Source organism: Equus caballus, chromosome 8, assembly GCF_041296265.1.
Source record: "Equus caballus isolate H_3958 breed thoroughbred chromosome 8, TB-T2T, whole genome shotgun sequence".
Lineage (NCBI taxonomy): Eukaryota > Metazoa > Chordata > Mammalia > Perissodactyla > Equidae > Equus > Equus caballus.
In genome coordinates, this window is record NC_091691.1 from 76,332,991 (window position 1) to 76,356,470 (window position 23,480).

The window sequence follows — 23,480 nt, forward strand, 5'->3', positions numbered from 1 at the left end:
ACGTTAGCTCAGGGACAATCTTCCTCAAGCAAAAAGAAGAGGACTGGCAAAAGATGTTAGCTCAGAGCCAATCTTCCTCACCAAAAAAAAAAGGGGTGGAGGACAAACTAGCAGTCACTGTCACATCACATTTGAATAAATCTTTTGCAATGTCCCCAAGATATGCCCCTTCTACTTGAGATGATGGAACAGCTAGTTTGCCTTAGATACCCTGTCTTTTGAGCCCTTTCTTTAACTTAGCTCAGGGGAAACAGCTGTGCCCAGATAAACCAGTGAGCTTTATAAACAACATGAGAACTGGCAGAAGTATTGGTAGTCTTACCATGACATCCTCCCTTTGAATATGAGCAAGAGGATGCCTCAAAACATGTGCTATTAATCATACAGCCAAAAGGAGGAGGTAAATAACTTTAACTGCTTTACAGCAAGAATTTGCCTGCTCTCCTGGTTTGACCAAGTCAGGAACTGAAATTAACAAAAGCAAACAGCTTGGATTTAAATGGCACCTTTGTTTGTTAGAACTCAAACTTTTCAAGTACATAGTAATATGCTATTTTATTTTCATAATGTACTCTAATGACAAGGTAAAACTTGATATTATTGGCATATTTTAAATGTCTCCTACTTTAATATTTAACTTGCCATAAATGTAAGTATATACATATACATAGGGACAAGCACTGAAAAAGAATGAGAAAAAATGGAAACCGCTGATTTGTTACAGTGGTAGAATTATAGCTAATACTTTTTAAAATTTTTTATAACTTCTAATGTTCTTTGTGCAATAATGTTATAAGATTGTACAAACACACACTCAGACACATGTATGTCTCACACACACACATCATAGAGTATCAAGACAGACAGATGACATCATGAAAACAGCATTGGCTTTGAAGCCACATGTGATTGCAGTGTCCAGTCTTCCCACCTACTAGCTGTGTGACCTTATGAAAATTACAAGACTCTATAAAATAAGGATCACAGTTCCAGGCACTTAATGTCTGTCTGCTCTCATTTCCATGCCCCTCTCATCAAGGAGCTAGAAACCTGCAAATTATATTTTCCAAACTTCTTTGCCTGCTGGCTCCAGGTTATGTTGGCAGACAATGGGAGACAATGGCAGGAGACTGGAAGGAGAAAAGAATGAAGAAGCCATTTTTTTTCTTTGCTTCTGGTGGGATCTCTAGCAGATGCAACCACAGTTCCAATGGCTTCCTGCTCAAGTCGTAAGGCTCCTGTTGTAGTGGAGCTGGCAGCTTCTCTTGCAATGCAACATACAAAGCTCTTCACTAGAGTGTTATCTGGAATAGCAAAATATTGGAAACTACCAAAATGACTGATCATTTAAATTAATTAATTAGGGTAGATCTCCATGATAACACCAATAAAATGGTATTTATGAAGAAATATTAAAGGCATGGAAAATGCAACATAATAGTACATGAACAACACAGAATTAAAAAAACTGCATCATTACTAGCATCAGCCAAATAAGGGCATGAGGGAAATGCAGAATCAAATTGTTTATCATTTAAGTATCTATGAGAGTTTTGGCCTAGCCAGACAGAAAGAATGTGAAAGAACAGACAATGCACTCCAGTAACAAGTCATAGTTGGAGGAAGTTGGCTCAACCCAAGTTGAGGGTTGCAGATTTTTGCTTACAATAAGCATTCTCAAAGGTGGCAATATCACCTCAAGGGGGCAAACCGTGAAAACTTGATTTGGGAAGGATAAAAAAAATTAACTCTTTTTTATGTATAAAGCACAGATATATATAGTCCATAAACAGATATATAGTATATTTGTGGTTTTAAATTTTTCTTTGGGAGTGGCAGTAGCAATCAGGAAAAGATGGCCTAAAAAGGCTCCTCAGGATGATGATAGTGGATAAAAAGGTTAAGAAACACCAGCCAACAGAAATTTCCCTGATGAATAAAGTACCGGTGTAACTTGAACCCAGGAGTGCAGGGGAGGGTTGAAACTACCCCTACCTGAAGGACATGGACCTAGAGTTCCCAGACGTCACAGGGACAGTTTAAAACAGTTCAGTGGATAGCCATCACTGTTATAAGGAGAACCACCATGGATGCATGCAAGACCAAGATGTAAGAGAATCTAAGTTTGTAAATAATATCAAAACATTTAATAGAACCAGGGATCCACTATATTGAGTTTACAAGAGTGAGAAATGTTTTGGGTAAGCATTTCAAGTGATTAATATGTTGAAATAATGATTATAAGGCAGGAGGAACAAAAGTAAAAGTAATGAACAAGAGTAAATAAGAAATTAATATAAAATTGCAAACCAAAGACATCTGAAGGATAAAATATGCTCCTCTCACACACTGCTATCATCCGTGGTAAACTGAGGAGGATACCTAGTTTATGCCTCATCAAATATTACGGTCATGCATCGCTTAACAACGGGGATTTGTTCTGAGAAATGTGTCGTTAGGCGATTTGCTGCCTTATGAACAACATAGAGTGGACTTGTACAAACCTCGATGGGACAGCCTACTACACACCTGGGCTCTGTGGTGCTTATCTTACAGGACCATCGTCGTATATGCGGTCCATTGTTGACCGAAACGTTATGATGCGGTGCATGACTGTATCATACATGTTTATGATAATTATGTCCTTGCTTTTCTTTATAGTTTCACCTCCTATAGACTGAACTCTAAACAATGTAGTTCAGTTTTGTTTGCCTGGCTTTTTGGGCATAGTTTTGCCTGTTTTTGAACTTTCATACTGTATGCGTTTTCTTGTAACTTGCTTCTTACATGCAATATGCTGTTCTAAGAGCCATCCAGTTTACGTATAGAACTGTAGTTTCTTCTGCTGCATGTGATGAATATACAAATACTCTTCACCAATTCCATTCTTGATGGTCATCCGACATGTTTCCAGTGAGGGACTATTCAAGCAACGTCACTAGGAACCTTTTCATAGAGGTTTCCGGGTACACGAGTGAGTTCCTCTAGAGAATATACCTAACAAAGGAGCTGCTGGGCTGTAGGATATGTGCATATTCATTTTTACTAAATAATGACCAAATGTTTTCCAATATAGCTGTACCTACTTACACTCTTAACAAAGTGAATCAGAGTTCCCACTGGTGTACCAATACCTTCTTTTAGGATTTAAATCTAACAATCATCTCCAGTTTCATACTTCTAAAAGTTACTGTCTGCAATTGTACCTATTTTCATATTTGTCTGATTTTGAAACAGATTTATTTTCACTTCATGCAAAATAAGAGTAAAATTACATCTTCAGTCTCATAGGCAACATCCAGCTGCACACAGAAGTACCAGGGTGAATGAAGACATTCGTATCCTATGACTCATCTCCACATCTCTGGAAAGTATCCCAAGTAACCCAAAGCCTCTAGCTCTCTTCACTCTCTCTCCTGCTCGGCTGAATCCTTTGAGGTGTTATAATAACGTTTATTAACACTGCTTATTTCTTTAGTCATTTAACACACCATTTTAGGCTCTATAAACTGAAATTCTCATGCAAAAAATATTGAATGGTATTTCTATCTATCAGAATTATATTTGATCTGCCCACCAAGCGTGGAAAAAAAAATAGGTACACCAACATCTGTAGTAATAAAATGTAACAGATTTCTTAAATAGTGAGCTTTATTTTCTTTGAGAAAATACGATGTACTTTTCAGAGAACTCTCTCACTTTCCACCAACTACTATCCATTGTGAAAAACTATCAGCACTTATGGTCTGATTACTTAAATTAGCAAGTTGCTATACTGACTGCATGAAAAACTGAAAGACGTGATTTTTTTTCACCTCTTCAAAATAAACATATTTCAAATAATCACTTCAATTTTTACCTAATTCTGCCAGAATTTTAAACATGCAAATAAAATTTAAAAATAAATGTGTACATATATCATTTTGTTGTACCAAAATGTCCATATAATCATTGATAATCTGAAAACATCTCTCAGTAGTAATCATGTAATTTGAAGTCCACATGTCAATGCTTTGCTTTTGAAGGAAACTGCTCTATGGGGGAAAAAAACCTGAAGAAAGTATTTTCTTTTAAAAACACAATGGAGGGGGCCGGCCCCGTGGCCGAGTGGTTAAGCTCACATGCTCTGCTTCGGGGGCCCAGGGTTTTGCCGGTTTGGATCCTGGACGCGGACACAGCACCGCTCATCAAGCCATGCTGAGGGGGTGTCCCACATGACACAACTAGAAGAACCCACAACTAAAAATACACAACTATGTACTGGGGGCTTTGGAAAGAAAAAAGAAAAAGAAAATCTTAAAAAAAAAATACAATGGAAGTGTTAGGACAGCAAAATACCCTAGTTTGCTAAAAATACATATCTGCATTTTCAAAAGATAAAAAATTTATGAATAACTCAAAGTTAAATATAGACTCATAGTTTACTATAAAAATAAAAACAATAAAAGTAATGCAGGTTTTCACTGGCTTATTTTGTAAAGCCAAAGGCCCCCAAATGCCCCAGAATTAATATATCTGAAAGATTAAAAAAAAAAAAATCAAGTGTAAAAATGTTTACTGCCACAATACTTAGAAGAGCAAAAATTTATAAACCATCTAACTGTACAATAAGATACAATTTAAATAAATTATGGTAGATCCATACAGTAGAATAAAGAGACAATAAAAACAATGTTTACAGACATTTCTAACAATATGAGAAATGGTATCAATTAACTGCTAAGAAGCAGGATACATCCTTACAGTATCATTCACTACCCTAAAATCACTCTGTGCCCGACCCACTCATCCCTCTCTCCCTCCTTGAATGCATGGCAAGCACTGACCTTTTTAGTGCCCCTATTTTTGCCTTTTCCAGAATGTCATACACTTGGAATCACATTGTATGTAGCCTTTTTAGACTGGCTTCTTGTCTTATCATGGCTGATAGCTCCTTTCTTTTATAACTGAATAATATTCCACTATATGGATGAATCACAATCTGTTTCACCTATTTCATCAATTGAAAGACAGCTTGGTTGCTTCCAATATTGGGCAATTATGCATTTGTCAAAACCCACAGAACTATACAATGCCAAGACTGAACCCTACTGTAGACTATGGACGTCAGGCAATGAAAATATTACCAATATTGGCTCATCAATCCTAACAAACATACCACACTAATGAAAGACGTTAATAATAGGAGAAACTGGGGAGGAATTGGGGGTATTTGAGAACTCTGTATTTTCTGCTCATTTTTCTGTAAACCTAAAACTGCTCAAAAAAATAAAGTCTAATAATTTTTTAATGAAATGTAAAGGAGTAATTAAAAGTATAAATCCATAACCATAAAGAGAATGAGAATAAGGCCATATTGGATGAAAGATTTTAACCAATTTCTGGTAGAAAGTTAACAGTGAACACAGTGGAAAAGACAGATGTGAATTCTCACAGAAGGGTTATAATAAAGGAGAGAGTCCATCTGCCCAGCAGAATCTTTGGCAAGGGTCTAGAATTAGAGAAGGCATATGGAATGGGGGCAGGAGTGAGAAGCAGGGCTCAAAAATCTTTAGCAAAACAATTATCTCTTGTATAATGGTCCTTTCCTAGTGCTTAGCCATCCAGACTTTCCAGACCAGTCATACCATTTTCACAGGCTACATGACATTCAGTCATTCAAAAACTAACTAGTATCTCCCACAACCCAGGCCCTCTGCTAATGTGCTGAGAGTACAGGTATAAATAACAAGCAATTCCTGCTCAGACTTGCTTCACATTCTAGCAGGGGGTAATAGTTAGGTAACAGAGAAGCCTAGACCATTCAAGAACCCAGGGCCACCCAACAAAACAGCTGGTCCTACACAGCTCCCATCCTTTCTCCACTGCATTTGACTCTACTCCCAGCCTGTGCCTGCTCCCTCAGACCCTCACTCCAAGATTCACAAACTCATGAGCACAACATTTTTCCTGGGGCCAACACTGCTCCTAGCATCATGGCAACCAGAGGTGGAAGTTGTTCATTTCAGGGCCACAAACAGCAGCAAACTAAGGTCAGGAAACGTAGTGGCTAGAAAGCCAAGAGCAATGAAGACAGGGAAGAACAATATTAGGGGGTGGGAGGGACACAAGAATAGAAAACTGAAAGCAAACGGGGACAGTCTAGAAATAATCTTTAAAAATAAAAAAAAAAGGATAAACCTACAAACTGTTCTTTACTCACACAGCATCATCTCTTGGGCAATATAAACATGTAATTAGGCAAAACTGCTTTTGCTTTTAGAAATATTCCTGGAAAGCTTTATACTTTGGAATACTATTTTAAAAACTTCCTCTTAAAGCTAATATCTGTTAGTCTGTCTACACTTTCTAAAATAAACTGGGGGCTGGGAATTGACTAACATCAAAAAGGCATAGGAAGTATTATTAGGAAGAGTTCTGAAAAGACAAGTTTAAAACTTTTCAACATTTACTCACAATCCATAGCATCAGGTGCCACAGAAAACATAATACATGTCCGTCTATGAAAATATGTGATTCAGCAACTTAGGAAATTTTTAACTGCAAAATTAGCTCTATTTGGCTTGCTTTTGCACAAGTCAAATAGCTGAAAAATGGTACTGATAGCTAGCAAGGCTTCCAATTAGATAAAGTTAGGGTTAAGGATGCTAAGGAGGCTGCTATTGGATCTATATCACTCTTTTTAATAATCTAGAAAAGATGGTAAAATCACCTTAATTTTGTAAGCAGAAAGGCTGAAGGAATAGGAAACATGTAACAAAAAAAATATGTAAGCTGTTTGGAAAACCAGAGAAATTGACACAGATGAGAGAGAAATAAAAGATGAATAGTAGATAAATGGTAACTAGTGTTTGTTTTTAGCATTTACCATGTTCCAGACACTCACTACTTGCTACTTAAATGTAAGAAAAGCCCACAGGTAAAAATATTTAAGTTTCATTTCCCAAATGAGAAAACTACGATTTATTCAGCAAAGTGAACTAACTTAAAGGGATGAAACTAGCAGAAGAGAGGGCTCAGTTTCCAGCTCAGATTTATCTGATGCAAAAAGCTACATGCTTTTCTGGATCCACTATGCTGCTGGTGAAGATGTAGCTGCTTCTCTCCCTCCCTTTCTCTGCCTAGCCTCTGTCAAGTACGGGACCCATAAAGCCTTCCAGAAGCGACTTGGAGGCTGCTAGGCAACACAAGGAATGGTACCTCCCTCTCTCTCTCCACTATTCATCCAACAGGATTCAGCGGGCCTTCAAGGGCCACGTTCTGGCTCACAAAGACTATAAATAAGTACAAGAGGAGAAAAAGAGGACACATGTACCATAATCCTGCAAGGAATCATCATTCCACTTTTACAGACAGGGAAAGGCTTAGGGAGGTTAAAAACATCAGAAAGTTACAGGGAGAATTAGCTTGCAGTAAGGGTTTGAGCCCAGGTCTGGTGGGATCCCACACTCTTCAGAATCTTACCTAGCAATTCTGGAAGGATTAGGAGTTAAGATAGAACTTTTTAATGGACAAACTGAAATTTACAACACTAATTCATCCTCATAGCGATTTAATTTTTTCCCCAACATTCTATTATGAAAACTGTCAAACATACAAAAAAGGTGAAAGAATTATATAGTGAACATCCATATACTCACCATCTAGATTCTACATTAACATTTTGCTATATTTGTGATAACATTCTGATACATCTATGCATCCCTATATTCACCCTTCCATGTAACTTATTTTATTAATGCATTTCAATTCAAAGTTCAGTTGCAGAAACATTTTAAAGATTTTATTTTTCCTTTTTCTCCCCAAAGCCCTCCAGTACATAGCTGTATCTTTTTAGTTGTGGGTACTTCTAATTGTGGCATGTGGACACCCCCTCAGCATGGCTTGATGAGCGGTGCTATGTGCGCACCCAGGATCTGAATCGGCGAAACCCTGGGCTGCCGAAGCAGAGCGTGCGAAACTTAAGCACTCAGCCACGGGGCCAGCCCGATACAGAAACATTTTAAAAGGGAAATCTTTGAATAACTCATAACACTAGACTTTAAAGTATTATTTATTTGTGTAAAAGACGGTCTCAAAACTATACCAATTATAATTTATGACGGTTTTTACTATCATTCACAAATTCTGTCAGCAAATAACCTTGAATAAATTTAACCTTTGAATTTACTCCAAACATCCATGCTTTAATTAATATAAATTAAAACAGCTGCTTAATAAAAGTTACACTCACTTGACTGTGATAGAATGTAAGTTTTAAACAAAACCCATTTTAATTGCTTCATTTTTCAAGTAAGATTTATCTTCTCAAGAAATTAGAATTCTATACATTTAATATTCTTATTTTTAAATACCTTTAATATTTTTAAATTCCACAATAAAATAAATTATGTTATAGAAGTCTCAAAAACAGATTAAATCATTGGTGCCAAATAAGACTTAGAGCAAGCCTTAGAAACTGACTCCTGGGATTTCATCTGAAATTGATTACTTTATTCTCTCCTCTTCCTGGTGAATATGAATGAATTTGTTCCCCAACTATCTGTGGCATAAAAGAGGCCTCGGTCTTCGAATCTGTTAAGAAGAAAATGAGAGTAGTGGGCTGGCAATACTGACTTTCAAAGACATTTCTGGAAACTGGTTTAGGAGTGACTGTCAGGAAGTTACAAGGATAAAAGACAACAAATCGACACTGCATTTAGACACTATATTACTTCCAATGAATATCACTTAACAAACATCTTTTAAAAAGCCTAAAATCTGAAACAACACTTTTTTCAGACAGCAAGTAAAATAACTTATGTATCTCACTACTCCACAATTGAATACAGTCGTTTTGTAGATACTAATCTAAACGCTCGGGGTATCCGTTTAAAGAACCACCACGGAGAAACAGTAAACTGAAATTACCTATATTTATAAGTCACGAAATGAGTTCAGTCCTAAAATAAAGAAAGGAAAAAAAGTCATTCTTTCACATGGTATATAAAATCTACCAAATCATTCCAAATAAAAATGAACTGAGAATGTAATTATTGTTTATAAAACACTTTTTCTTGAAAGTTCAAAGTGCTTTAATTAGAAATGTTTTCACAACTATGCCTGTTTCTGAGTGCCACATACTTTTTCTCTTACTGTAGTTTTTCTTTCTCTCAATGAGTCAGCCCAGAAAAAGCCAAAACTGAAGAGAAAAATAACCATCATGTAAAATAAATTACAATCACCGCATGCCATACCTATCACAATGAATTCAACAGCTTTCTCAATAACAGCAATTGGGAGAAATATGAGTCTTAATCTTCAAAGTCTACTTTATTAATTTCTCTATTACAGCATTTGCCTAAACAAATAATCACTACTTTGGCCTTATAATTTGGCTAGGACATCCACCACTGCAAGCAAAAGGAAAAAAAAACATTTTTGATGGCTCATTCAAATGGAAAAGCCATATATCAAAAGTTATTGTGTAAAACCTCAGTACTTGTGATGGAAAGCGCAGTTTGGCAGAACATATTTAATTAGGCTTGGCTCTTTAAAACATTAAATACTCAGTTATAATCACATTACAGCTTTGTCTTCTAATGAAAAAACACACAAGAAATTTCAAGGTCAACCCTTCCTTGCTTCATCCTTATTTTAGGCATTAGAGGCAATTAAAAAGCTTGAAAATATATTAAAAGGGTGAAAGAAGTAAGGATAGAATCAAAAGAAAAACTGAATAAATGATATAACTTATTTTTCCTTCTCACAATATTAAATTTCAACATCATAATTCTTTTAGTGACTATCTGAAGTCTCTTATTATAAGTGTATATATCAAATATCAGATATTTTCATAATTTATTTACACTAAAAATGAGTAAACTTGTAAATCATTATAAGGTCATTGGCTTTTTTTCTAAACAAGAGTTATCTTTTAAATATTACCATGTAATATTTGTTACTAATAGTGATCTTTTATTATGTGCCAGGCTCTTCCCTATACTTTTGCCCATTCGATCACCTCAGTAGCCCTAGAAAGAAAAGTATTGTCCTCATTCTACCTTGATGAATTTGAGTCACTGAGACGTTCAATAGCCCAAGAACACCCAGTTAGTAAATGGCAGGACTGGCATTCAATTCTAGGTCTATCTATTACCAACAGCCAGAGTCTAATACTTGTACCTCTTCCATAAGGCTTAACTATCAAAATCTAGAGCCAGTTCCTCCAAAGGACGATATAAGTGGTGGTCTCCAAAATCAGAAAAGAAAATAATCTGTTTCAATCACAGAATTGTTTTTGGAGGGGTTCTTTATACATTCTGGAATGCTTTTCTTTAAAAAAATATATATATATATTAATGAGGTTGGAATGGGCTGTGAGTGATCCACTTCGGCCACAATTCCCACCACCACCACCAAGCAGGGTTGTGGTTTAAAATAAAGAATGACTGCAGCTGAAAAGTACATTAGCCATCAACATACAAAAGAGACCAGTGGCCTCCCAAACTGAGAATTTCAGTGAGGGGAATTCCAGCATGACCCACTTAACACCTATTAGGGACTAAACGTTTGTGTCCCCCCAAAATTCATATATTGAAGCCCTAACTCCTAATGTGATGGTAATGGGAGGTGGGGCCTTTGGGAGGTGATTAGGTTTAGATGAGGTCATGGGGTGGAGCCCCCATGATGGCGTTAGTGCCCTTATAAGAAGAGGAAGAAACACCAGAGCTTCCTCTCTCTGCCATGTGAAGATACAGTACAACCATCTGCAAGCTAGGAAGAGAACTCTCACCAAGGACTCAACCTGCCAGTTCCTTGAGCTTCGACTTCCCAGCCTCCAGAACTGTGAGAAATAAACGTCTGTTGTTCAAGCCACTCAGTCCACGGTATTTGGTTATGGCAGTCTAAGCTGACTACTTGTTACCGCCATACACCCTTCATCACACGCCAAATCATAGAGGTAAGGGTCTCCGGTCACTTGCTTCGTAGAACATCTCTAACAGGGTAGGGCAATGTGTTTATAAAGTAAGAATTCAGAAGTCAATGCCTTACTGACTATAACTAAGACTACCAATACTACTGTTATCTTTGATTAGTTGAACATTTGAAACACTTATTAAAATTCAGGCTGGGTCAGCAACTAGTCTTTTCTTTATTAAAACCTCTGGCTAATTTTATAAACAAACTATCAAAAGGAAAATATAATCCTTCAGATAAATTAGTGAATAAGAAGTGGTACCACAGCAATCGTTGTCAAGGCAAGTCCATTTAAGCAGCAGGGAGAAATCTCTTGTGGGCAATATCTATTTAACAATCAGATTTTCCTTTCTGACTGTCATTGGCCAAATTTTGCACCATATAAAACGAAAAGCCAGTTGGAGAAAGAGCAAAAAGATGGCTGGTGTATTCAACTTAGTCAGTGTTTCAAAAAATTTTTTACTTAAAATTTAAAGTTTGAGCAGACCAAAAAGATAAAATATTCTCTTTAAATTTTAAATTGTCTTACATAAACTTGTCAGAGATTTTCTGATCACTAACTTCATCTAATTAAATTTATTTTCTTTTAAATTATTTTGATTTTAATTAGCAAGAAGCAGCAGAGGTTTGGTGCAGGGAACAAAGTTATTTACAGGAGGATGGATGTCGTATAGTTTTAGAAGTGATTTTATACAAAATATCTCATTTATTCTTCACAATAACCTGGTACAAAAAGTCTTACATTTATCAGCTTTATAAAGCAGGATAATGAGATTGAAAGAGTTGAAGAACTTGTCTAAGATCACACTGAGCTCCACTCCAAATCCTCTGATTCTCAATTATCAAGATCTGGAAATCCACCCTTCCCCACAAGGACTTCCAAGACCTAGAGGAAAGAAAAGGCAGCTGAGAGGTCCCTGTGGTGTAATCCAGAGAGGAGATATGGGAGGAGATGGAGGGCCTGGTTTGAACTCACAGGAAACTTGCCCAGCACCTCTTGCACAGGGGGATTACTCGTTCCAATTTCGTGAGGATCCTTGTGGGTGAGTCCTCAAAGTCAGGGGCAACTACAGGAATCCTTATTAACCCTAAACTGCTGCCTGGGAAAACTGGGCTACTGTCCCCACAGCAAATCCTCACAGGGATTCCAGGAAATGAAATGTATTCTACATAGAAAAATCACCAATTCCCTAGCTACATGAATTTTCGTTGTTATTTTACGTGTGCCACCTACAGAAACACTTTGCTTTCCACACAGGAATTAGAATGCGTCAATCTTCTCTCACTATGGTGTCAAGGATACAACCCTGAATAAAGCAGGAAGCCCCAAAATACTTCTTTAATGATGATCTAGAGCTGAAAATAAGAGAAAATCTTATTCTTTGGCTGGAATTACAGACCACACCACACCTAACAAAATTAATCTGACCGAGACACACTGAAAGTTCTGTACCTGTGTATGTAAAACCTGAAGGGATACAATAGGACACAAAAGTTACACATATGGAAAAGACTTAGAAGATAAAATTGACATAAATTCATTAATAGTCAAATATTATCTGACAAAAGAGTTACCTGGTTTAGACTAATAAAAAGTACAGTGTCCAGAATCAGGGAGGTTAGTGTTCCATCCATGCTGGAGTACTGTACTGATGGTTGGACATAAAGACTGATCTTGATAAACTGTACCTCATCAGCAATAAAGAAAGCGGTAAGGAGAGAAACTAAGAAAAGAAGGTCAATTAAACCCATCAGAGCTGCCTCAAAACAATGCATTACTCAGTAGTTAATAGCACTGGCTCAACTGTCTGCCATCATGGGCTCACAGTACAACAGATTCAAGCACAGGAAATGGACCTACACCACACAAGGGGTGCTGAAAAGGATCAGCTATATCAGAATCATCTAGAATGCTTATTAAAAATGTATAGGACTGGGCCCCACCTCTTGTCTAATGACTTAGAAATTCCAAGGTGTAAGTACATGCACATGCATTTTTTTTAAAGTATGCCAGGTGGCTCTGCTAATACTTGGGACCCACTGGATGACCTTTATCATCATCTTCCTAATCCTGGAATTCCATGATTCATTAAAAAATACCACATAAGGCCAGCCCGGTGGCATAGTAGTTAATTAAGTTTATGCGCTCTGCTTTGGCAGCCCAGGGTTCACTGGTACAGATGCTGGGTGCGGCGGCATCCCAAACAGAAGAAATAGAAGGACATACAACTAGGATACACAACTACATCCTGGAGCTTAGGGGAGGAAAAAAGAAAAATACCACATTAATTAAAACTGCAGTATTTTTTCTAAACAGTAAAGTGATATACCAATTGATTCTTTTTCCCTTTTGTCAGCATATTAGTGGAATTTCTAAATTAAAAAACTATTGATAGGAAGGAAACCATTTTTTTCTTGTACTGAAAAATTATGAATAGAGGCTTGTCAGCATGTCTTATAGATGTTGCCAGATAAAGTAATATATGAATATATAATTCATTCTAACCACTTCCAGTGAAAGAAATAAATCATACTTGACACATCTGAAAACCCTTTTTTATAAAAGAACAAAATCTATACAAACTAATTTTCATGACTCACATTAACTGCAAAAACCTTACTACTAGTAATTAAAATATATTAATAATTCCTCTAATTATTTATTACATTCTGATGAAACATCTTTTAAGCACTCACTCTGTTCCACAGGACCAATAACAAGCAGAAAGAAGGAGGTATGTGCTGCATCACGGAGCTTTTAGTCCAAGTTAAACCGATGACAGAGTAGTTACAGGAAAACCTAATTGTAAAGATTCAATTTAAGTGCAACCCAAATGATACTATACTTAATAAAGGTGATTTTAAAATATAAAGGAAAATCTCCACTTCTTTATTCTTTCGGAGGTAGAAACAAATGCCGACCTCATTTGTTTTTAAGAGTAGCTGAATGTAAATCTTACTGAAGTTGATAAGTGTACTGCGGTTGTGTAAGAGACATCCCCTTTTAAGAAATATTCTAATATTTAGGGACAAAGAGCTATGATGTACATAACTTACCTTCAAATGGTTAAAAAAAAAAAAGGGGGGTGTGTGTGCGTGCATGTCCACACAGAGTAAGACAGAGAAGGAAGGAGAGAATACAAATACAAACAAATGGGATAAAATGTTAATAATAAACCAATCTGGAAAGGGATATAAATTTTTTAATAATATTTTTATCATTGGAACTTTTCTATACGTATAAACTTTATCTCCAAATACAGTTTTTTAAAAAAGAGGAGGAGGGAGATAAGTGGGGAAAAAGTTAGCAAAACGTTGATAATTCTCAAAGATGGGTGGTGCTGGGGGCCAGCCCCGGGGCCGAGTGGTTAAGTTCTCGCGCTCTGCTTCAGCGGCCCAGGGTTTCGCTGGTTCGGATCCTGGGCGCGGACATGGCACTGCTCATCAGGCCACACTGAGGAGATGTCCCACATGCCACAACTAGAAGGACCAAAAACTAAGATATACAACTATGTGCTGGGAGGATTTGGGGAGATAAAGCAGAAAAGAAAAAAAAAAAGATTGGTAACACTTGTTAGCTCAGGTGCTAATCTTAAAAAAAAAAAAAAGATGGGTGGTGGGTAGACAGAGGTTCATTTTAATATTCTCTCTACTTCTGTACATCTTTGAAATCTTCCCTAACAAAATGTTAGAAAAGAAAAATAAAGAGCAGATGAAACCACATACGTAGTCTCTGAAGTGTCTGGCAAACAGAGGCATTCAATAAATGATAAACATGTTATTATAACTGAGTTCACACCTACCTTGTGTAGACAAGTACTAGCTTTTGGTATTTAATTATGCCCAACAAGTACTTTTTGACAGTCTACAGATGGAAGGGGCTCTACTGGATACTGCAGTCAACACCCTCACGTTAGTCAAGGAACAGACTACACACTCAGGACTCAGGTGGTGACAATGAAGGACAAGACAGCAAAGGCTCAGAAGTCAAAGGAAATGAGCTCAAGGGCAAACCAACACCACCACTCTCCTATGTGACCTTACACAAATAATTTAATAACCAGGAACAACTCTTCATCTATCACATTAAAAACTAAAACCATCTATTTCACAAGGTTGCTATAAAAATAAAGTGAGATGCACAAAAGGTTGCTCTGTAAACTCAGAAGTGCTACATACATGTGAGTTCTCATTTTACTGTGTGCAGAGCCAATGTAGGCAGAATGATGCTGCTACAAGTAATCAGGACACAAACCAGTGTTAAGTGCCACAGGAAAAGATCATATCTAGCTAGGAGGGAGAAAAGGAAGTCTTGGTGGAGAAGGCGGTGCTTGAGATGGACCTAAACATTTGGATGGGCAGAAAATCAAAGTCAGGGAGAGGAGGAAGTAGGATTCTAGGTTAAAGAGGTAACTCAAGCAAAGGCATGAAGAGAGTGTCAGGCATGCAAGATGTAACAGAGTTTTTGCTGGAGTCTGGGAAACAACTAATAGAATAACAAGAAAGAAATCTGAAAAAGTGAAACAAACTGGAGAAGGCCTTGCCTAACTCCTGTGAGGGCCCAGACATGTGGCACTACTCATCTGGATCCAGGTCTCATACAAGGATTCTCCTCTTCCCCTGCCAGTGCAAACAAACCTTTGCTATCCAAAACCATGAAGGTTTTCAAAATAAGGCACTGTTTTAAAGGAAATAATTTAAGCAAAACATACAATACACATACTGCTATGAAAGGAAATGCTTTCTATACATAGGAAAAATTCAATCCCAATGAAAATGAATATAACTCAAAAGTTTATCATTTGCATCTAGTGTTGCAACATATTTTTTTTCAGTGAAGAACCTCCAAATCATATTTTCCTCAAGCTAATATTAGAGTAAGAAAATTCTTTAACTACCAAGCAAAAGATCACCAAAAGTTATCACACAACTGGAGCTGGCCCGGTGGTGCAGCAGTTAAGTTTGCACATTCCACTTCAGTGGCCCAGGGTTCACCGGTTCGGATCCCTGGTGTGGACATGGCACTGCTTGGCAAGCCATGCTGTGGTAGGCATCCTACATATCAAGTAGAGGAAGATGGGCATGGAGGTTAGCTCAGGGCCAGTATTCCTCAGCAAAAAGAGGAGGATTAGCAGTGGTTAGCTCAGGGCTAAACTTCCTCAAAAAAAAACAAAAGTGATCACACAACTAAAGTCAAATTTTGTCAATTTGAATGACTTTCCTGGAATCTGGCTTAATTCAAAATGTAAAATTAATAAAGGGAAACCTCATTTAAAAACGGAGTTAGGCTGCCAGAAGGGGGAGCTCCCACGCAGTACCACGCGAGGTCAATTACAGGAAAGATGGTCAATCACAGACCCCAACAAAAGAAGTCTCAACATGAAGAATCATCCATTACAGACCCCAACAGAAGTCTCAACAGGAAAGAATCCTTAATTATAGGAAGAAAAGTACACTGCATCCCCAACAGAAATGGACTACCCCAGCAACTCAGCCAATGACAAACTATCACCATCCTGAATTCTTGCTTTTCTCCAACGGACTTTCATTCAAAACAACCCTTCCCAACTTTCTCCTTGTTTCCTATAAACTAACATTCCTCTCCTTTGATTGTTGGATTTGCCTACGGTCCGCCATAGCATGCACATTCTAAATTGCAATTCTTTGGCTGTTCTCAAATAGACTTGTTTTACTGGTAAAATAATTAGCTATTTATTTTTAAGGTTGACAAGAATTACATGACTGTGATCTTTTTTACATTTTATTTTGCCCATGGTACATAACTGTGTTTTTTAAAAGGAGAATGTCTTTTTGTTTTTATAATCCTTTGAGTCATATATTGTGAAATAATGAATAATTCCTCCAAGATGATTTATACTTTTACATGAATAATTTTATGAAGATTTAGGAAGAAAGCTATGTAAAGTGTCTTGTGACTATAGCACACTAAAAATGATGTCTATTTTATGATTAAATATTAACTTAACTGAATATTAAATTTTAAAATGGTGGAGGAAAAGAACATAGAATCATTGAAAATGAGGTGGAAATAATCTCAGTGATCATCTATCCCAATCTTCTCATTTGAAAGACAAGAACCTGGGAGCTAGGCAAATTAAGGGACTTCCTTCGGATACGCTGCCAACTAGGTGGGAACAGATGTAAAATTAAAAGTCAAGTTTTTTGGCACCTGGTAACTAATGACACCACATACCATACTACACTTCCTTCTGATGACACATAACTTCAAGAAAAACCAAACACCATACACAAATCTACATTTACTTTAAAAAAAATTGCAAAGTATTCCCATTGCTTTAAAGAAAGCAATTGTTCTATACTCTTTATACCCTATCCCCTCAAAACTCTTCAAACATATTGGAGTACGGAAATTACTCAGCTTTTAAATACTTACACCAGTTTAATGATCAAAAAAAGAAAACAACAGTGGATTAATGAAGACTTCCCAGGGGACACACGAAGCCATTCTCGTGCTCAACTCCGCACGCTGTAATTAAGTAGAACGTATACTGCTAGTTTACTAAGAGCACCCTTGCAGACTTTACAGCCGCCAAAGTGTCGGTCTAGTTTTTGTTTCTCCTTCAGAATAAAGCAAAAGTTCAGTTCTTATAACCTCACACGACCCAGGTCTTCCGCACTGACAAGGGGAGAACCAGGTTCTCTTGCACTTCGTAGAGTCCTTAGGTTTGAACACATGAAGCTTTCCTGCACGGTGGGGACTTTCTCCCGTTAATGAAATGTGCTTCCAATCTGATAAAACTCACGTTTGTGCCACTTCAGAATTTATTACAAAACTCTTCAAAATGTGCTAATTTGTCACTGAGCAGATGAAACACTGAGTATAACAGGAAAACTACACCTAATTAGTCATGTAAAATCCTAACCAATAATAGCTTCTAAAATAGAGTGATTTCCTCATAAAACACAAGCAGGAAAAAGTTGCCATGAGCTTAACTGTATTCACATTGCACAGCTAGAACTCATGCAATATGCATATTCATAAACACTTTTCTTGAAAAACGGTGTCTTATAGGTAAATAATCTATTCATTATTTGCATATATTTCACCGCACAAATCACTGTAGCAAATGGAAAACATATTTTAAATTACTTCCAGTATTTCACATTCAGCCAGATGCGCAGATCCAGTATAACTGTCAGCAGCGGCAGCCAAGTGAAGAGAATTTCTTACGACTAATTAGACAGAATCGGCGCACAGCAAAGAGCTGACGAAATCCGACAGGGCTTACTCGCTACTCCTGAAGCAAGGCCGTAGAGCAGTCCTCCCGCCTCCGACTGCTGAGGGAAAACGTGCGCTCCCGGAGGCGGCGGCTTTTCTTGTCTGATGAAGTTATACAATAAGGTTTTCACAAGTTTGCTGGTGTATGGAAGACTACACAAGAAGAAAAAATAAGAAAGTCAAACTCATATATATGGGAGTCATCTGATTTTGTATAACGACAAATATAACCTATAGAATCTATGACTATAAAGGGATTAGCATAATTCAAAGAGATCTAGCATTGTCACATGATGGTGAAGACCGTGGGCTTTGAGATAAGACTTGAGGCCTAATTCTGGCTTCCCCCTCACCACGCCAAAAGTCACAGGTCAAATCACTTCGACTCTTGGGCTACAGTTACCTTACTTGTAATCTGCATGACAGGTGAGATATTATCAATTCAGTGTATAAAACAGTACCTGGCACTTGAAGGGAGGGAGTAACATAGGAGCAGTGGGGAAAAGCACACAAGTTAAAAAGTAATGCTATGAAAGAATACACTTTTTAAGTATGACATTATTCAATTTTTGCATAAATACAAAAAATCTATACATAGGTATACAGAATTTTCTTTAGTTTGTTTTTTTTTTTTTTTTTTTTTTTTTTGGAGGAAGATTAGCCCTCAGCTAACTACTGCCAGTCCTCCTCTTTTTGCTGAGGAAGCCTGGCTCTGAGCTAACATTCGTGCCCATCTTCCTCTAGTTTATACGTGGGACGCCTACCACAGCATGGCTGCCAAGCAGAGCCATGTCCGCACCCGGGATCCGAACCAGCGAACCCCGGGCCGCCGAGAAGCGGAACGTGCGAACTTAACTGCTGCGCCACCGGGCCGGCCCCCCAATACAGAATTTTTTTAATGTTAATATTCTTTGCTCTTAAGTAATGGAATGAGAGGAGAAGGGAGAGGAAATAGGTGAAATGGGATATGTGCCCCCAAACTGGTGATAAGTCAATTCCTGCGATCTAGAGAAAACTTTTTAACACTCTTGAGCCAAAGCGCAGACCCTTTCCCTATTACCAGTGATTCTCAAGTATGTTCCAAAGAGCCCTTAGGGGTTCTGTGAATGTGCCACAGACACAATCAAGGCAGCAAGAATGACATGAAAAAGACAAAGCTCCCAATTCCCTGAGAACTTTAATCAAAGCTATTTGCATTTGTTTTCCATTCTAAACTTCTGTGAAGATTGTGTCAACAGAAGCTGTGTGTGTGTGCATGTGCATGCATGGAAGTGAGTGTGTGTATTTAATATTTGTCCCTTCCCATCCTCACCCAGTAGGAGACTGTAAGCTTCTGCTCAGGAGCACAGCCCCACATGCTAACACATGCCTGGCACATGGTTAGCACATGATAAATATCTGTTGGCTAAACGCAAGTAGGAACAGTCAGTTGAGAGGCTGGGGAAGCAGTCCAAACACATGGTGACGGGGGCAGAGATTATTTCAATGAGACTGTAGTTTCAGTGGGACTGCTGAGAAGGAAAGGATATAAAAATAATTTCAATGAACAAATGTGACTGGATAAGTCCTTAGAGAATGATGCAGAAGGAAGAAGACAGATGACTTCAAAGTTTCAATTCTACAAAGAAACCACTAGGGAAGGTAATGAAGCTGGGGGACAAGGGGCAGGAGGAACAGATAGTTTGGACAGGAAAACAGAATTTGGTTCCGTACATGTTGGGTTTTAAGCGCTGACAGAGCAACTGGAAGAAATGTGTGGTTGGAGATATGGGACAATACTAAGGTAAGCAGACAAGACCAGAAATACAGATTTACACAATAAAAAAACACACAAATTTAAAACAGAAACATACCATCGACCTTGCATCAAATACTTGTGACTGATGCTCTGTCGCAAAACTTCCTTGTGGAAGAGTTGGCAGGAAAGGAAAACAACCATGGTTGATACGGCTTCTACTGATATCTCATATGTGATATCTCTGGAGAAAGAGGAAAACAAAACAGAAGAATGACCATTTTGGAAGATTAAGGTACTGCTCTTTTCTAACCAAACTACACATTTAAAAACTCAAATATTCAACGTTTCTTGTTATAAAAAAATACTAATATGTTTAACATAAAAATTATAAGTCAAGCCAAAATACGAAACCATTTCCCAGTCATTAGCTCTTGTACTTGGGTCACGTGTCCCATTACTTGGCTAATTTCCAGTTCTCATCTCGTACTGAATGACAAGTCTATTAGTGTATAATGGAAATAGTTACCAGCAGTGCTCTGCTTCAAAGATCCACTCTAAAGCCCTTAGGTTCATCCCTGTCTAGTCATAATGCAGAAACAAATATTCAGATTATAAAACTGAAGGGAAGACACAGTGTAGGGAAGAAAACAATGCCTTTTCGAGTTGAAAATCGCTTTACAATAAGAACAGTGGTATACCCTGGATCTTCTATCTCCAGTGTCCACTTTCTCAAGGCCAACTCTGCATGTTCAGCAAAATATGAACAGTAAACAAATTATTCTTGTTTTATTAAGCATATTTCTGTTACGAAGGATTACTCTTTTCCTCCCCAGATCATTAACCTCTTTTAGAAAACAAACCTTAGATCAAATAAAAAGGAAACAAAGTCTTGGCTGAGCAGGGAGCACAAACAGGATAAATGCATCAAGAAATCTTCAGTTATTGCAAAAGTTTAAACACAATTATCATGGGGAAAAGTAACATGTTAGACCAGGAAAGTGGAAATCTCAACAACACAGCAAAAAGACTAACAGCTCCAAAAGAATATCAAAATATTTTTACAGAACTGAAATATTAATGGAAAGCCCAAAGAAAAATACTTAACGTCCACTTAAATGAGGCTCAAACAAATTAAAGAAGACTTCATCCTAGGCCTGGGCAAACTTAAATTCTCCCAGCTATTTTAAGGAGTTATTGCTGATAGAAAAATCATTTAAAAACAAAGTATACGAAACAAACACAAAGGCCCAAGTAATTGATCTTATTATATAATGAATAAATCTCAGTAATACTCAGAAATACGACTTTTAAAGTACTGTAAAACAACTCTCTCTCCTGAAATTTCCATAATTATTGTTGTAAATATTAACTACATAAAATGCAATTCTTGTATCTGTTCTTATCTCTTGAGTTGAATGAAAGACAAACCTGACGTGTCATGTTATGATTCATTAATTCTTCATTAATGCTGATTTGGGTACTTGGAACCCAAAACATTTTACATGTATTCATACAGCCTGTGTCTGTCAGGAATCCATACTCTGTAGTCAATTCGCTAGGCTTCTCAGTTGAGTTAAGGCTTAACCAAATCCTGAAGAACAAGCATCTTGCCACAGGGTAGAGCTTATAGTCAGGTGATCACCTCTAATACATTCATTAATGTCATTGCATCAATAAGAAAGAATCAACTGCACCAGTTTACAATTTAACACCTGATTCCATGTCCCAGATCAGAAAGGAATTGTTTCAGTTAGTTTAAACTGAAAACTACGACTATTAATAAATAGTACGTCTTACAACCTCGGGGAAAAAAGTGTATATTTAGAAAAGAGGGTTATTCTCCTTCAAAATTAATTGGGTCAAACAAAATCAGAAGCTGGGGAACAGGAAAAGTGTTAACCCTTGGATCTTCCTCTCTTGCCACAGAACTCTGTGAAGCTGTAGGGTGAAGAGCAGACGGTTTGATGTTGGGAGGTAGGGAAAGCTCATAGCACATAAGAATATTCACTCAACATGACATTAAGTTTCATACCAAGCTAAAAATCCATTCCCCAGAAGTCCTAAAGAGAACTAAGTGATTCCTCCTGTGTGCTTCATAGGCCTACAGATGAAAATTCCATCAAATTGTTTACGACATTGTATTTGTTGAATGATACATGAACTGAAGTACAAAGAATTTACTCTTACTATATCTAGATAGGCATTATGCAATATGTTGACATCCATCAACAGATAGGGCTCTAGCCTTTATGGAGCTTACAATTTAGTGAAGAAAAGAGAATTCAAATAAAAATTACTCCAAAAAGGCCATAAAGAAAAAGAGCAAGTAACAAGAAGAAAGGATTTTGGGGACCTGATTTGAACTGTGGGATCAAAAGAAAACTCCTCTAAAAAAGTAGCATTAAGTTAAGACCTAAAGTAAGAGTGGCATTTATTTGCAGCCAAGTCTTTCTTACTAGAACACATGAGATGCCAGCTAGAGATCCTTTCATTTTTTCAATGTTGTTTGTATTCCCAACTCTAGTACATAATAGGCACTCAATGGATAAATGATGAACAGACAGAGGGATATTTACTGCTCTGATTTTGATTGGAACTGATTGACTGGGACTTCCTGAATAGATTCATCAGCATAATATACAAGGCATACATAACTTAAAATAGCAAAAAAGGAAGAAATATGTTGAGGTCATGTAATACACGATCGTAATACAAAAGGAACACTCACTGCAACAAAAATGTAAAGGGAATTTCATGAGAGAAGGATCCAGGGTGCTGTTGGTTGACTGAGAGGATATCTTCTATTCATCTTGCTGACAAGCATCCATTTATTAGCATTTATTAGTATTAATAAACAACTAATAAAGCACTAATAAAACACTAATAAACAACACACAGGATGATCTGAATGGAATGACTTAATACTATGAAGACAATTCTATGCACATTAATCTTAAAGTCAACGCAACCACAACCAATATTCTCATTGCACTTTTTTCAGGAACTTCATAAACTGACTCTTAAAATTTTTATGAAAGAATAAACACATAACTAAGTGAACCCTGAAAATGAAGAGTGAAGAGAGGGACTTTCCCTACCAGATATGAAGCCACGCTATACAGCTGTAGTAATAAAACAGCGTGGTATGTGCACCCACACAAAAACAGACAAACCAATGGAACTCAACTGAGAACAGAATGTACAGCTCAGCCCTAGGTATATATGGAAACAACATACAATAAAGATGGATCCACAAATCAATGGAGAACAGACTGTACAGAAGATGGTGCTGGGAAAAACCTGGCTTATTTCATAAAGAAAAATAACGATAGAGTCCTACCTTACAACATACTTAAAGACCTACCATAGATGAATTAAAGACTTGGATGTGAATGGTAAAACTAAAGTTAACAGAATAAAATGTACAATAATAATGTTTGTAACACAAGCACAAGAAAAAACTTCTAAAATAAAAGCCTAAGAGCACAAACCATAAAGCCAAAAAAAAGTGTTTAATTACAT

The 23,480-nt window shown here is 37.2% G+C and overlaps 1 protein-coding gene across 19 annotated transcripts in view; it reads right to left on the reverse strand.

Moving 5' to 3' along the window:
• Nucleotides 1–23,480, reverse strand: part of DYM (dymeclin) — a 359,439-nt gene that overhangs the window by 232,816 nt on the left and 103,143 nt on the right. For all 19 annotated transcript variants that reach the window (XM_023647788.2, XM_070221038.1, XM_070221046.1 and 16 more), the window contains 2 exons: nucleotides 20,074–20,199; nucleotides 18,231–18,373 (listed from right to left, as the gene is read on the reverse strand). In XM_023647788.2, the coding sequence (XP_023503556.1) occupies nucleotides 18,231–18,373; nucleotides 20,074–20,199 (269 nt within the window). The remainder of the gene's footprint in view (nucleotides 1–18,230; nucleotides 18,374–20,073; nucleotides 20,200–23,480) is intronic.